At 38.9% G+C, this 16902-nt stretch overlaps 1 protein-coding gene across 1 annotated transcript; it reads left to right on the top strand.

Annotated features, from left to right (window-relative positions):
- Nucleotides 1-15912: 15912 nt before the first annotated feature.
- Nucleotides 15913-16614, top strand: LOC128112447 (pseudouridine-5'-phosphatase-like). Its single transcript, XM_052741456.1, has one exon. The coding sequence runs from the start codon at nucleotides 15913-15915 to the stop codon at nucleotides 16612-16614; it is 702 nt and encodes a 233-aa protein (XP_052597416.1).
- The last annotated feature ends 288 nt before the right edge of the window (nucleotides 16615-16902 follow it).

The following is a 16902-nucleotide window of genomic DNA, read 5'->3' as shown; positions in this document are numbered from 1 at the left end:
ATATTCAATAAATGCATAGTCTATCCAAGTATTACTGATGGCTTCCTATCCTCATTGCATCTTATGGAAAAGCTGTAGTAATTTTACTCTAAAGACTTTTTCAAGGTAGTAGTTATGTTTTGTTCATTTTTTTTAAATAGAAGACAGGTCTTTGGAAATAATGATCTTGTATTTAATAAGATTTTGTTCTTAATGAGACTTGGTAAGCAAGCAAAACACATGGTGCCATGCCATGCCCTCTTCTTTCCTGGCGTGTAGTGATGGGGAGGGATCCCTTCAGACCAATGGTATTTGTGTTGCTCCTCTCAGCTACATTATTTTGGTACTCCAATTTCTGCTCACCCAGCATGGATCAGAGTCCTTTGCATCCCCTCATTCCTCCTATTCTGTTTGCTTTCCTCCTGAGACAAGGTCTCATGTAGCCCAGACATACTTTGAACTTGCCATTTAGGTATTCATGGCCTAGAATTTCTGATGCTCCTGCTCCTTCCAAAGGGCTAGGGTTACAAGACTGTGTCACTATGCCTAACTAATGCACTAATGGGAATCCACCTCAGGGCATCATGTCTGCCAGCAAAGCTCCTCATCCCCTCAGCTACATCATCAAACCTGACCCTATTCTTACTACAGTTGATTATTTCAACTGTTAAGTATCTTTCAAATTGTTTAGTACCAATAAAGTCTAGAGCCAAAGATTATGGCTGTTATTCAGCATGTTTAGGCTCAATTGACTGTGGTTTTGGTTTGCATGTTAAGTGGTTATGAGGAATGGTTGGATGTTGGGCTATTCCTAAGTCATTCCATCTAAGTTTTCTAACATTCGAATAGGAAATATATTAAATGTTGAGGTCTATGCTCAGTGAAACAATACTGAAGTATTATTTGCATACATTCTTCAGTTGTGTTGCAATACACTGCTATCCAAGTAATACTAGTTAGTCAGAAATCTAATGCCACTGTGAAGTTATATTTTGCTTATATAATAGGTGGCTTTAAAAATTCTTTGAAAGTACATTTAATTGCTGGGTTTGTGATAACCATGCTTTTACCCTGGCACACTTGCAGAGGTCACTTAACAATTTTGGGGAAACCATTCTATCCTCCCACCAAGTCATTAGGCCTGGTGAGTAGCACTTTTATCTGCTAAGCCATCTCATTAACCCCATTCACATTTCACTCATAGTGAAATACCTGAAACAGGATACTAAGCAATGAAAGAGGTATTGTACTTTGGGTTGGTTTGGTTTCATTTTATTGAACTCACAACCATGAGGCTGAAAGTCAAGACAGTATGGCATAGGCTTTGGCCAGCATCCCCTTTGGTTGCATCACTTCATAGAAGGTAACTTTCTTTATTTAATTTTATTTTATTAACATGTTTTTCATTTATTTTATATACCGACCACAGATTCTCCTCCCTCCTCTCCTCCCGTTCCATCCCCCTCCCGTCTAGCCCACTCCCATCTACCCCACTCCCATCTACCCCACTCCCTATCTAATCATCCTCTGTCTCCATTCAGAAAGGGGCAGGTCTCCCATGGGATTGAACAAAGCATGGCACATCAAGTTGAGGTAGGACCAAGTTCCTAACCCTGCATAAACAAATAGGTTCCCAAACACCAGCTAAGAGCCAGAGACAGGTTGTGATCTCACTGCTAAGAGTCTTACAAACAGACCAAGCTACACAATTCTTACACTCATGCAGACAGCCTAGGTTGGTCTCATGTAGGCTCCCTAAATGTTGGTCCAGAGTCCATGACTCCTACAAGCTCAGGTCAGCTGTCTCTGTGGCTTCCCCTGTCATGACCTTAACCACCCTGGCTTGTACAATCCCTCCTCCCTTTCTTCAAGAGGATTCCCAGAGCTTGGCCCTGGGAGCTTGGCTGTAGATCTCTGCATCTGCTTCCATCAGTTGCTGGGAAAAGGCTTTCTGATGACAATTAGAGTAGTCACCAATCTTATTACAGTAGATGGCAAGTTCAGGCACCCCTTTCCACTGTTGCTAGGAGTCTTATCTGGTGTCATCTTTGTGGATTCTTGGGACTTTCCCTGGCACTAGGTTTATCCCTAACTGTGGTATTGTGTTCCCCAAAATATTGTTCATGCTAATAAACTTATCTGGGGTCAGAGACAGAACAACCACAATATTAAACATAGAAGTTAGGCAGCGGTAGCACACGCCTTTAATCCTAGCATTCCAGAGGCAGAAATCCATCTGTTCAAGGATACAGCCAAGCATGGTGACTCACGCCTTTAATCCCAGGGAGTGATGGCAAAAACAGAAAGATATATAAGGCATGGAGACCAGAAACTAGAAGCATTTGGCTGGTTAAGCGTTTTGGCTGGTTAAGCTTTCAGGCTTTGGAGCAACACAGTTCAGCTGAGGATCCGGCGAGGTGAGGTTAGCTGTGGCTTGTTCTACCTCTCTGACCTTCCAGTATTCACCTCAATAACTGGCCTGAGGTTTGATCTTATTAATAAGAACTTTTTAAGATTCCTGCTACACCTAACCATGAAATGCACCCTCCATCAAGACTTCTCTTTCCTTACTCTCTCTCCCCTTCAGTGCCATCCCCACACAACCTCCAGGGTCCAGCCTGCCCAAACCCCTCCCTTCCTCAAGTTCCCATTCCCCCACTACCCCACACCCCCAGTTTACCCAGAAGATCTCTTGTATTTCCCCTTCACAGGGAAATCCATGCATCCCTCTTTGGGCTTTTTGTTATCTAGTCTCTCTGAGGCTTTGGATTGTAAGTTGGTTATCCTGTACTTTACTCCTAATTTCCATTTATGAGTGAGTACATACCATATTTGTCTTTCCAGGTCTGGGTTACCTCAGGATGATTTTTTTCTAGTTTCATCCATTTGCTTGCAAATTTCATGAGGTCATTGTTTTTTACAGCTGAATAATAATCCATTGTATAAATGTAAGGATAAACTCCTTATCCATTCTTCAGCTGAGGGACATCTAAGTTGTTTCCAGGTTCTGGTTATTACAAATAATGCTGCTATAAACATAGTTGAGCATGTGTCCCTGTGGTATGATAGAGCATCTTTTGGGTATATGCCCAAGATTGGTATAGCTGGGTCACGAGGTAGATTGATTCCCATTTTTCTGAGGGAAAAAAAAGTACCCTATTAATTTCCAAAGTGGCTTTATAAGTTTGCAGTCCCACCAGCAGTGGAGGAGTGTTCCTCTTACTCCACATCCTTTCCAACATAAGCTGTCATCAGTGGTTTTGATCTTAGTCACTCTAATAGATATAAGATGATATCTCAGAGTCATTTGATTTGTATTTCCATGATGAATAAGGACGTTGAACAATTCTTTAAGTGTTTCTCAGCCATTTGAGATTCTTCTATTTAGATCTGTGCCCCATTTTTTAATTTGGTTTGTTTTTGTTTGGGTTTTTGTTTTTGTTTGTTTGTTTGTTTCGGTTTTTTGAGACAGGGTTTCTCTGTGTAGCTTTGGTACCTGTCCTGGATCTCGCTCTGTAGACCAGGCTGGCCTTCAACTCACAGAGATCCGCCTGGCTCTGCCTCCTGAGTGCTGGGATTAAAGGCGTGCGCCACCACAGATTATTTGGTATTTTGATGTCTAGTTTCTGGAGTCCTTTATATATTTTGGAGACCAGTCCTCTGTCAGATGTGGGGATGGTAAAGATCTTTTCCCATTCTGCTGACATTTTGTCTTATTGAGTGTCCTTTGGCTTACAGAAGCTTTTCAGTTTCAGGAGGTCCCATTTATTAATTGTTGATCTGATTTCAGTGTCTTTGCTACTGGTGTTACATTCAGGAAGTAGTCTCATGTACCATTGCATTCAAGGATCCTTCCCTCTTTCTCTTCTATCAGGTTCAGTGTAACTGGATTTATGTTGAGGTCTTTGATACACTTGAGTTTTGTGCATGGTGATAGATATGAAGATGCTTTGTTGTTTTTTTTTTCCATCATATAATTTTGGCTTCTTTGTCAAAAATCAGGTGTTCATAGGTGTGTGGATTTATGTCAGGGTCTTTGATTCAATTCCATTGATCCATGTGTCTGTTATTATACTAATATCAAGCTGTTTGTTTTGTTTTGTTGTTGTTTTGTTTTCACTATAGTTCTATAGTAGAACTTGATGTCAGGGATGGTAATACCTCTGGAAATTCCTTTATTGTGAAGGATTTTTTTTTTTTTTAGCTATCCTGGGTTATTTGTTTTTCCATATGAAGTTGAATATTGTTCTTTCCAGGTATATGAAGAATTGTGTTGGAGTTTTGATGGGGATTGCATTGAATCTGAAGATTGCTTTTGGCAAGATTGCCATTTTTTACTATGTTAATCCTACCTATCTATGAACATGGGAGATCTTTCCATTTTCGGATATCTTCAATATCTCTCTTCTTCAAAGACTTAAAGTTCTTGTCATACAGGTCTTTCACTTGTTGGGTTAGAGTTGCCCCAAGATATTTTATATTATTTGTAGCTATTGTAAAGGGTGATGTGTCTCTGATTCCTTTCTCAGCCCATTTATCATTTGTATATATATCATTTGTATATAGGGCCACTGATTTTTTTCTTTTAGTTAATCTTATATTCTGCCACATTACTAAAGATGTTTATCAGCTGTGGGAATTCACTGGTAGAATTTTTTGGGTTGCAAATAGTGAAAGTTTGACTTTTTCCTTTCTAATTTGTAACCCCTTGATCTCCTTTTGTTGTCTTACTGCTCTAGCTGGAACTCGAGTACTGTTTCGAATAGATATGGAGAGAGTGGACAGCCTTGTCTTGTTCCTGATTTTAGTGGAATCGCTTTGAGTTTCTCTCCATTTAATTTGATATTGGCTGTTGGCTTGCTGTATATTGCTTTTATTATGATTCCATATGTTCCTTGTATCCCTGATCTCTCCAAGACCTTTATCATGAAAGGGTGTTGGATTTTGTCAAAGGCTTTTTCAGCATCTAATGAGATGATCATGCAGGGTTTTTTTTCCCCCTTTCAGTTTGTTTATATGGTGGACTACATTGATAGATTTTCTTATGTTAAACCATCCCTGCATCTCTGAAATGAAACCTACTTGGGCATAGTGGATGATTTGTTTTAATATGTTCTTGGATTCAGTTTTTTAGTATTTTATTGAGTATTTTTGCACCAATGTTCATGAGGGAGATTGATCTGTAATTTTCTTTCACTGTTGTGTCTTTGTGTGGTTTGAGTATCAGGGTAACTAGCCTCATAAAAAGAATTTGACAATGCTCCTTCTGTTTCTATTGTGTGGAACAATTTGAGGAATATTAATATTAGCTTGTCTTTGAAATTCTAGTAGAATTCCACACTGAAACCATCTGGCCCTGGGCTTTTTTTGGTTGGAAAACTTTTAATGACTGTTTCTATTCCCTTAGTGATTATAGGTCTATTTAAATTGTTTATCTGGTCTTGATTTAATTTTGGTATGTGCTACCTATCCAGAAAATTGTCCACTTCTTTTATATTTTCCAATTTTGTGGAGTACAGGTTTTTGAAGTATGACCTAATGATTCTCTGGATTTATTCAGTGTCTATTGTTATGTCCCCTTTTTCATTTCTGGTTTTGTTCATTTGTATATTGTAGACAAATTTCTAAAACAGTCTTATTAAATAAGAAACACAGAGCCAAATACAGAGGTAATAGCCAAAGAGATCAGAGCAATAGCTATGACAAGCCTTAGCTTACCACCAGCAGTAGCTTCCACCGAGAGAGTTTCTTCCTGCCTGACCTGTACTTTTATTGCCTTCCTGTTCTGCCTTCTCATTGGCTCTAAGCTCAGCCACATGACTTCCTCGTCACTGCCTGTCTATACAGACCTCCAGGTCTCTATAGTTGGTATTGGGATTAAAGGCTCACATCACCACGCTTGGCTGTGTCCTTGAACATACAGAGACTCTGTCTACCATGTAATCGGATTAAGGGCGTGGGCTACCACTGCCTGACTTCTGCTTAATGGCTATTTGACCTCTGATCTCCAGGCAACTTTATTTATTAACATACAAATAAAATAACACATTTCAGCACAAATAAAATATCTCTCTGCCACAATATATTCTCTCTCTGCCTTTTGGTTAGTTTGGATAAGGGTTTGTCTATCTTGTTGATTTTCTCAAAGAATTAACTCTATTTCATTGATTCTTCATATTGTTCTCTTTGTTTCTATTTTGTTGATTTCATCCCTGAGTTTGATTATTTCCTGCCATCTACTCCTCCTGGGTGAGTTTGCTTCTTTTTGTTCTAGAGCTTTCAGGCATGCTGTTACATTGCTGGTGTGAGATTTCTCCAAATTCTTTATGTAGGCATTTAAAGATATGAACTTTCCTCTAGGCATTGCAATCATAAAATGTCCCATAAGTTCTTGTATGATGTGCATTCCTTTTCATTGAATTCTAGGGAAGTCTTTAATTTCTTTCTTATTTCTTCCTTGACCCAGTGGTAATTCAGTTTAGAGTTGTTCAGTTTCCATGAGTTTGTAGGCTTTCTGTAGTTTGTGTTGTTGTTGAATTCTGACTTTATCCCATGGTGATATAATAAGATACAAGATGTTATTCCAATTTTTTTGTATCTGTTCAGATTTTCTTTGTGATCCATTATGTGGTCACTTTTAGAGAAGGTTCCACGAAGTGATGAGAAGAATGTATACTCTTTTGTGTTTGAGTGAAATGTTCTGCAGGTGTCTGTTAAGTCCATTTGAGTCATAACATATGTTAGTTCCCTTATTTCTCTGTTAAGTTTCTGTCTGGCAGACCTGTCTATTGGTGAGAGTGGGGTGTTGAAGTCTCCGACTATTTGTGTGTGGAGTTTCATGTGTGATTTAAGCTTTAGTAATGTTTCTTTTAAAAATGTGGGTGCCCTTGTATTTGGGGCATAGATGTTCAGAATTGAGACTTCATCGAGATGGATTTTTTCCTGTGATTCATATGAAATGCTCTTCATTTTTTTTTTGATTAATTTTAGTTTGAAGTCTATTTTGTTAATTATTAGGATACCAGCTTGCTTCTTACATCTATTTGATTGGAAAATCTTTTCCCAACCTTTTACTCTGAGGTAATGCCTGTCTTTGAAGTTGAGGTGTGTTTCTTGTATGCAGCAGAAGGATGAATCCTGTTTTCATATCCATTCTGTTAGCCTGTGTTTTTTATAGGCAAATTGAGTCCATTCATATTAAGGGATATTAATGATGAATGATTGCTAATTATTTTCATTTTGTAGTTTTGTTAGTGGTGGTAGTAGTGTGTATGTGCTTCCCTTCTTTGGTTTGCTTATGTGATATTATCCATTGCCTGTTTTCATGGGTGCAGCTAACTTCCTTGGGTTGAAGTTTTCCTTCTAGTACTTTCTAGGGCTGGATTTGTGGTTAGGTATTATTTAAATCTGGTTTTGTCATGGAATATCTTGTTTTCTCCATCTGTGGTGATTGAAAGTTTTGCTGGGAATAGTAGTTTGGGTGGGCATCTGTTGTCTCTTAGTGTCTGCAAAATGTCTGTCCAAGACCTTCTGGCTTTCAGATTCTCCACTGGGAAGTTGGATGTAATTCTGATAGATCTGCCTTTATATGTTATTTGGACTTTTATCCTTTGCAGCTCTTAATATTCTCTCTTTATTCTGTATTTTTAGTGTTTTTATTATGTAATAGGGGAATTTTTTTCTGGTCCAGTCTATTTGGTGTTCTGTAAGCTTCTTTTACCTTTATAGGCATGTCCATCTTTAGGTTGGGAAAATTTTCTTCTATGATTTTGTTGGATATATTTTCTGTGCCTTTGAGCTGTAATTCTTCTCTTTCTTCTGTCCTTACTAGTCTTAGGTTTGGTCTTTTCATGGTGTCCCAGATTTCCTGGGTGTGTTAAGCACTTTTTGGATTTAACATTTTTTTTGACTGATGAATCTATTTCCTCTATCATATCTTCAACACCTGAGATTCTCTCTTCCATCTCTTGTATCCTGCTGGAGATGTTGCATCTGTAGTTCCTGTTCTCTTATCCAGATTTTCCATTTTCAGAGTTCTCTTGGTTAGTGTTTTCTCTATTGCCTCTATTTCAATTTTCAAGTCTTGAACTGTTTCCTTCACTTTTTGTTTGTTTTCCTTGTTTGTATTTACTTTCTTTAAGAGATTTATTGATTCTTTCTGATGTTTTTGTTTGTCTTTTCCTTGATTTCTTTAAAGGAATTTTCCATTTCCTCATTAAGGGTCTCTATCATCTTCGTAAAGTTATTTTTAAGGTCGTTTTCTTCTGTTTCATCTGTGTTGGGATGTTCAGGTCTTGCTGTTGTAGGACCACGGGGTTCTGGTGGTGCCATATTGCCCTCTATGTTGTTGAATGTATTTTTTTCTTTCTATTTTATTATTAAGAATTTTTTATTCATTTTACATACCAATCATGGATCCCCTCTTCTTCCTAGGAACCCAGACTCAGAAGGACAAACATGGTATGTTGAATGTATTCTTACACTGGTGTTTACCCTTCTGTTCTTCCAACTGATGTAGGTGGTGCTTGAGCCTATAGGGTCTGCTGATGTTGCTGGAGAGGGCTGTCTGAGGGGAGGAAGGTGAGGTAGGTGTGATTGGACAACAGAGTGAGTATTATGGGGACAGTCCAGTGAATGGCAGAGGTGGTGGTGCTGTGCCTTGCCCATAGATCTCTCAAGTGCTGGTGGCTGCTGGGGACTGCACTAGAGCAGTGGAGTTCCACAGGATTTGGGGGCAGGGCTGAGAAGGGAGGGGAGGGCTACAGAATGTGCCTTGGGGCTTAGAACCTGGAGATTGGGGCAGTTCAGCTGGGAGACCAGTCACTAACCTGTTCTTCAAACTGGTGTGGGTGGCGCTTGTGCCTATAGGATCTGCTGACATTTCAGGAGAGGGCTGTCCATGGGGAGGATGCTGGGATAGGTGGGGGTGGGCTTTGGAGTGGGTCTTGTGGGAACAGAGTCCAGTGGGTGGCAGCATTGGTGGTGCTAGCCAGATGCTTGGGTCTGTATCTTCTTCTTCTTCTTCTTCTTCTTCTTCTTCTTCTTCTTCTTCTTCTTCTTCTTCTTCTTCTTCTTCTTCGTCTTCTTCTTCCTCTTCGTCTTCTTCTTCATCTTCTTCTTCTTCATCTTCTTCTTCTTCATCTTCTTCTTCTTCGTCTTCTTCTTCGTCTTCTTCTTCGTCTTCTTCTTCTTCGTCTTCTTCTTCGTCTTCTTCTTCGTCTTCTTCGTCTTCTTCGTCTTCTTCTTCTTCTTTCTAATGTTTTATATATGGTAGGTTTGACCTGGTACTTGCTATGTAGTTGAAGATAACCTTGAACTCCTAATCCTCCTGCCTCTACCTACCAAGTGCTGGGATTCCATAGAAGGTAACTTTATTGATGGAGTTTCTGGAAGCCACATGACAAGAGACAGGAAGCATGGCATGCTAATCTATGTCTGAGTTTAGTCTCTGTCCTTCTAAAGAAGCTACCAGAATTCAATCTTCTATATCTAATCTCTTTTCAACATCCCCACCTAAATGCTCTGGTCAAACTGGATTTCAATCCTGTTAATACTAGCAATTATGGGACTTGAGGATTAAACTGTTATATCAGCTGGGAAAACCATATTGAAACTATAACAGATTCATTCCAAAGGCCAGAGAAGTTTGAACAGTAGGACTGCTTGCTTTTCTTTTTAAGAGGACAATAATGGAGTGAAAACCTTGTCATTTCATCTTCAAAATTTCATTCAGAAAATGAGACTCCTAATGCAGTTGATCTAATCTGGACATAATCTGAGGAATGAGTGTTTTAGAGAAGGCTATTTAAGGAAAATGTTTCCTCTGGGTCTATTTAACGTACTTCATTGGCTTCCTGACTTATCGAATCATTTGGAAGCTAAATTTCCAGATCATTTTCTTAAGTAGAAATATATATATATATATGCCCTATCATAGCCCATCTTTGAAGAAAAGGTATTTGCTGGTAATCAGCAAGACTGAAGTACATGAGCACTGAAATCACATCATGGACAACCTTGTTAGCTAACATAAAGGGAGAGAAAACAAAATTTAAAACATTTTAACGCAGGGTTTAAAAATTCATTCAGACATTTATTATATGTTATCAATTTGTATTTCAAAACAAGGCAGATAATATGAATCAGCTATGATTTACCACATGCTGAAGTAGCTAAGAAGTCATTATTTCATTAATTCAGTTCTAAAAACTCACTTGGGTATATTTTGGTCATGAGAACTTATATCCTACTTATTATGAAAAAATAATAGGTAAACTTGGGCTTAAATCTATATCTATATCTATCAAGTATGATCTGTGTAACCTTAGTCAAAGTATTTCAACCACTTATTCCTTTAATCACATCAAGAAAATATTACCATTTCACAAGAGACTTTGCATAAAGAAAATATTCCCATTCACAATAGATTTTTCTATGAAAGAAAGCTATGTCTTGTGGTAAATATCTTCTATTTTCTGCTTTTTAAACAATAATTTAAAGTATAAGACTTTGTATCCTCTAAGGAAAATTGATATTTTATATCCATGTTGCAGAAGGAAGATAAAAGATGAACTTAGATTTGAAATAGATTGTTTTCAGATTGGTTTCCTTGAGCACTCAGTCTGTTCCATGCCACTATTCCTGTAGTGTGTGTCCCAAGTGCTGAGGCTACTTGGAGCTAACTACTCACAGTCCACCCCTGGCCCCACACCACAGTGAAATGGAGATGCAGAAGGACAGCAAACCCCCTCTGCCTCGGGACCAGAACAACTCTGGCTTGCTTTGTATTCCAGAGATGTCTCAAAATCAGGCTCTGGCTAAGATCTTGGCTGAGTGCATCCTATTAGTCCCTGAGCCTTGTCTTATTCTGTCCTAGGTCTCTCTGTTGCTGATGACGGACCCCTTGGTCCCTCGGTAAATCCACTCACCGTGTCACTGTCTCAGGCTTTGCAAGGCATGCCTCGTCAAAACTGATGAGTGGGACGGGTGAGCAGTGTTTCATTGGAAAATATAGCCAGGCATGGCTTTGAATTCCAGTTTTAGAAGTAGAGAAATAAATAAAATATGCGTTTTTAGGTAGTTATCTTATTTTTATTTATTTGGGGACTATGAAACTTTGGGTTAGGCAGGCAATTTTAAGAATTAGAAGCAAAGATCAGAAAAAAAGAAAAAGAACCGTAGCTTTCTGTTTTGACTTTCCTTGTTCTGGGAAGGATCTCATGGAGACATAGACTCTTCTTCAGAGGACCAGAGACATTGGGAACACTGAGTGCTCTGGTGGGAGAGATGGGGAGAGCACTTGCTTGAGGGGAATGATTGAAAAAATGACCCAGCAAGAAACTGGTATGGGATGAGAATGCAAAAGAAAACTACTACAAATGCCAGTGGAGGCACAGACTTTTCCAGAATGTGTGTGTGTGTGTGTGTGTGTGTGTGTGTGTGTGTGTGTGTGTGTGTATGTGTGTGTATATGTGTGTGTATGTGTACAGAAGCCATGAAATACTGTGGTCCTTCCAGAGAAATCCAAGGTTGATTGGTAAAAGTAGCTGTTGTGGATATCGCTCTGTATAAATAAAATGCTGATTGGCCAGTAGCCAGGCAGGAAGTATAGGTGGGACAAGCAGAGAAGAGAATTCTGGGAACAGGAAGGCTGAGTCAGGAGACCCTGCCAGTGCCACCGTGAGTACCAACATGTAAGATACTTGTAAGCCACGAGTCATGTGGCAAGGTATAGATTTATAGAAATGGGTTAATTTAAGGTATAAGAACTGGATAGCTAGAAGCCTGAGCCATTAGGCCAAACATTTTAACTAATAGAAGAGTCTCTGTGTTTATTTTATAAGTGGGCTACGGGCTGCCCGGGCTTGGCGGGAGCTGGTGAGAAACTTTCCAACTCTCCAGCTACAAGAAGCAATTTTTAAAGTTCTTAAATTTTATATTGTTCCCTATGAATTCTAAAAGCCACAGTAAACTCTTCCAGTACATATAATTTTAATTTTTAATGTTTTTTCCAAAACTCTTAGTAGATAATATGGAGGAATCTTGGGACCAAATTGTCTGGTTCTACATTCAGCCTTGCCTTTTGAATTCTCCTCCTCTTTGTGTGATGATATAAGTCATGGTTCAGACTTTTCTTGCATGTTTCTTAGCTACTATGCTACATTAGAGGTTCTTTATCATATAAATATGGGTTTATCTCCTAATATACACACATCACATATACATTTAGATTTTTCTCTGTTGTTATGTAAAGGACATAGGCACAGAAACTACCAAGTGATTTCTCCACTGTGACATAAAAATAATGTGACTAAAGCTTCAAGTACCAAGCAGCCTGATTTCTAACCCCAAGCAGTGAGGTAGCAGGGTAGTGTCTGAGGATTCTTTACCAACCCATAATATCCACTTCTTTCAAAAAGTCAGATGAATTGAGACTCTCTTGATTGCTTACATAAAATGCAAATAAAAATGATACCATGAACTTTGATGTTTTTAAGTATCTGTAGTACATAATCCAAATAAAAATACTGTGTAGGCCGGGCGGTGGTGGCGCACGCCTTTAATCCCAGCACTCGGGAGGCAGAGCCAGGTGGATCTCTGTGAGTTCGAGGCCAGCCTGGACTACCAAGTGAGTTCCAGGAAAGGCACAAAGCTACACAGAGAAACCCTGTCTCGAAAAACCAAAAAAAAAAAAAAAAAAAAAATACTGTGTCAATCTGAAATGCCTCTTCAAGACAGGTCCCCTGGCATCCAATGTGAACACACGGGCTATCACATCCAAGTTCTACCTGTGCAAAACCTTGGAGAGTCAACACTTAAGTGTGTGTGTGTGTTTTTTTTAACTGAGCATATTAAGAGTAAACAGGGAGACTTTCTACTCATATACAGAAAGGAAACCCTTGGAACTGAATGATTAAATTTTATTACACTAACTGTCTTTCTTTTTTTTTTTTAAAGGATCGTATCTGCTCTGGATTTTGACAGTCATAGTATGTTCTGGGCTCACTTTCCTATTTTGTGCAAAGATGTCAATTCCAGTGTTCCTTGGTGTCATTCTTGGCACTTAAAAAGTAACTAGTGAATTTCCAAAGTAGGTCAATTTTAGAACCAGTTTGAAATAGCTGTTAAAAACTACAAGTTACAAAGAAAATCAGAAGAAAGTTCTTAATTTTCTACACTGCATGCTTAGGGAATGGTACTGCAGCTCATGAGTATTTAAATTAGGAGTCCACAAAATGACAAGCAAAATCATACACATTTACACCTGCTGGCCCAGTTATACATGGGATAACAGGCTACGTAGGATTGAAATAAAAAAACCTTGAAAACTTTATTACAATATAAATTCATCATTGCTCTGAAAAATATAGGCACATCATTGTCAAGTTTAAATTTATAAGAGAAACCAGAAATTCAGGTGCACTTGCATAACATTACTGATATATAAATATTTTCAACTTATTTTAAAACAAAGCACAGACCAACAAAGCAAATCTCTGAGCCAATATTGCCTCTATAACTCTAATTTTCAACTTCTATTTGTTAGTCTACTCTACTCAGTTACGAGCCTGTGGCTGTTTTTTCTAATGCCATGGTGATTTGTGACTCACCCAGTTCAGTCTAACCTGGGCTGTGATTTTGCAGGATAGAGGCATAAATACCAAAGCTCACTAACTCATAGAGTCTTGTACAACATTAAAGAACAACACAAAGCCTAAATAATTATCCAGCAAGCTTTAGAAGAATTAATGACATATGTGAATTACAAAAGTATCCAGTTTATATGGTAAGATTTTAGCTCTCTGTAACAGCTTATTAAAGAAAAAAACGGCAACAGTTGGGAAATGATCAGGATTAATAAAACAGATAAATATAAGGGGCCTTAGGAAAATTAATAGGATTCAGAAAGAAGGCAAAGAAAATGAAGCAGGCGGAGAACTATTGCATGAAGGTAGAATGTTATGGCTAAGTACCAGGAATAGATTTTCGTCCCTACATAGAACATCAGAGAAAAAGTTGGTTGTCTTGGTCGTAGCTCAGACCTAAAGCACTAAATGACCACATACTACCCCCATATTTATCATCTCTATAACCTTCATATCTTACCCTTGCTTCCTCACTGGGAAAAAATGAGCACAATACTATACACACTATGCTTTATCTTAACAATTTGCATCAGCTACCTGAGATACAACTTGAAGAATATTTACTATGCCATAAAGAATAAAGAATTTTAATGATCCTTATAATTTTTTAATTAAACTTTAGTTTGGGGTAAAGATTCTTTTACATACTGTTAGTTTCTCACATAAATTTGTTTTCAAACTTTATTTTTCAAATGCAGTTCTCCTTAATGGCTTTTTGGGTATCTCAGAAATTGACAAAAGGATAATTTGAATGTATGTGTGTATGTAAATACATACTTTTTTTAAGTTTCAGTTGACACATAACTACTGATTTATGGGTTTTACTGTGATGTTTTGATGGATATATTTAGTGTGTAATTTGCATATTGGCATAGTATTTAATGTTTTCTTATTAAGGTCTAATCATAAATGCAGTAGCTAGTGGCACTCCACTTTGACTCTTGGTCCTTTTGAAGACTTACTTTACATATTTAATTTTGTAACCAATTTAAATAATTCTGTTGAGTGGTGATTGCCTTGGTTGGGGTTAGGTTTGGGGCTTGGGTTTTTTTTTTTAATAACTTCCAACTGCCTGGAGTTGATTTTGCACATCATGCGTTCTTTACCTCACAATTTTTATAGATTTTTATTTGTTGAAAATCTGCTGCTGCTTGGTTATTATGACCATTTTGTACATAATTCACAACACAAAAATCAAAGAACTGTATGATCAAGCTACTATTCTACAATAGTTGATGTGACTACTACCTATCCTTGCTATGATGTAGTCTTTGAAAAGCACTCAATTCCTGTTTTAATTGTTATTTTATTTAATGTACATGGATGCTTAGCCTGCATGTATGTCTGTGCACCATGTGTATCTGCATGCAGTACCTGCAGAGACCAGAAGAGGGTGTCAGATCCTAGGAAACTGAAGTTACACATTTTTTGAGCAGTTATATGGGTGCACCGAATCTAACTAAGGTCCTCTGGAAAAGTAGCAGGTGCTCTTAATGACTGAACCATCCCTCCAGTCCCCTGAGACTAGTCATATTTAGGATGGCTTGGGGCCTAAGTAATCAATTTAACTTTATTGGTTAATGGTATATGTGGGCCTCTGATGTCTACAGATCCTTTCAAAATTCTCATTGCTGCTGAGTATTAAGAGATTGAGTTTCTATGTGTTATCTGTAACAGGAGTGGTCAGAAAATCGCTAAGATTTTAAGAGAATTTGTTCTCTTCGTACGTTAATCTCCTTAATGAATTGATACCTCCCTAGAAAAATCTATGAAAGCTCACCAGAAAAGACCAACTTTATCTAATTTTTGATAAAAATAATTTAATTTCCCAGAGATCTGTTTCCATTTTAAGACATTTGTTATGTTTTCATTTTTAAATTGATAGTCTTATGTTGTTTTATTTTGTGAATGAAACTGCAGGGCCTGTTTTATTCAATTAAGGAAGAAGTTACTCCTTGCATTCTCCCTCCTTCCGCTTCCACATTTGCTTCCTCATTCATTCCAGATGGATTCATTTCTACCACCCAGCTAAATCCATGACGAGACCAAGGTGTTCATAAATAAAGCATTATGATGTTAGCTTTATCCCCTATATTATTATTATTTGCTTTCTCGCTTCTTGTTTTAGTGTGTACCTGATGATTTTGTTAAGTTCATGACTCTCTAGGCTTCTTGAATTGTCCGCTTGCCACGGAAATACGTCACAGAGGGCCACAGCACGCATGCATAGGACAAGCTGTCTGGGCATGCGCTCCTCTCCTGGCTCTGCCCCTCCACTACCGCCACTATGGCGGAGGCGGTTCCTGCACTCCAGTTTCGGCCGGTTACACACTTGATATTTGACATGGATGGATTGCTTCTGAATACTGAAGATTTATATACCGAGGTGTTTCAGGAAATATGTGATCGCTATGGGAAGAAATACACTTGGGATGTCAAGTCCCAGGTCATGGGGAAGATGGCTCTCGAAACCACCGAGCTCATAGTGCAGTCCCTGCAGCTGCCCATAACCAAAGAAGAACTATTGGAAGAAAGCCAAGCGAAGCTGAAGGGGGTGTTGCCCACAGCTTCCCTCATGCCAGGAGCTAATGATTTGATTCACCACCTACAGAAAAATCACCTACCCTTTGCCCTGGCCAGCAGCTCCGCGTCCTTCACCTTCCAAATGAAGACCAGTAGACACAAGGAGCTCTTTGGTTTGTTCCATCACATCGTTCTGGGAGATGATCCTGAGGTAGCGAAGGGAAAGCCAGCCCCAGACATATTTCTTACCTGTGCCAAGAGGTTCTCTCCTCCCCCGGCTCCAGAAAACTGCCTCGTCTTTGAAGATTCTCCAAATGGTGTGGAGGCAGCCGTGGCCTGTGGGATGCAGGTGGTCATGGTTCCTGATAAACACTTGAGCACAGACCTGACAAAAAAAGCCACCCTGGTGCTGGGTTCCCTACAGGACTTCCAGCCTCAGCTGTTTGGTCTGCCTGCCTATGACTGAGGGTAAAGGGTGAACATGCTGCTGTGGGCCTCGTGGAACCCGAGACTGGTTTATGACCCACATTGCTGAGGGGAAAAGTTAGAAAAAGCAAGAGCATCCAGATTGTAACCTTCATAGTCCCTGCAGGCTATAAAGTTGTCCGTTCCATTATTTACCTGGCCTCCTCTGTGATTTGTTCCCGGTTTGACAATAAAGAGAAAGCGAGAGAAAGCCCAGGCTGACCATCTGCAGTTACCGTCTAAAATAAAGCCGACTGGATATACAATGAAGGGAATGTGCGTGCATGGA

The sequence above is a fragment of the Peromyscus californicus genome, unplaced genomic scaffold (genome assembly GCF_007827085.1).
Source record: "Peromyscus californicus insignis strain IS unplaced genomic scaffold, ASM782708v3 Scaffold_17__1_contigs__length_78620276, whole genome shotgun sequence".
In the NCBI taxonomy this organism is placed as follows: domain Eukaryota; kingdom Metazoa; phylum Chordata; class Mammalia; order Rodentia; family Cricetidae; genus Peromyscus; species Peromyscus californicus.
Note: the sequence above shows the minus strand (reverse complement) of the source record. Positions and strands in the feature narration are given on the sequence as shown.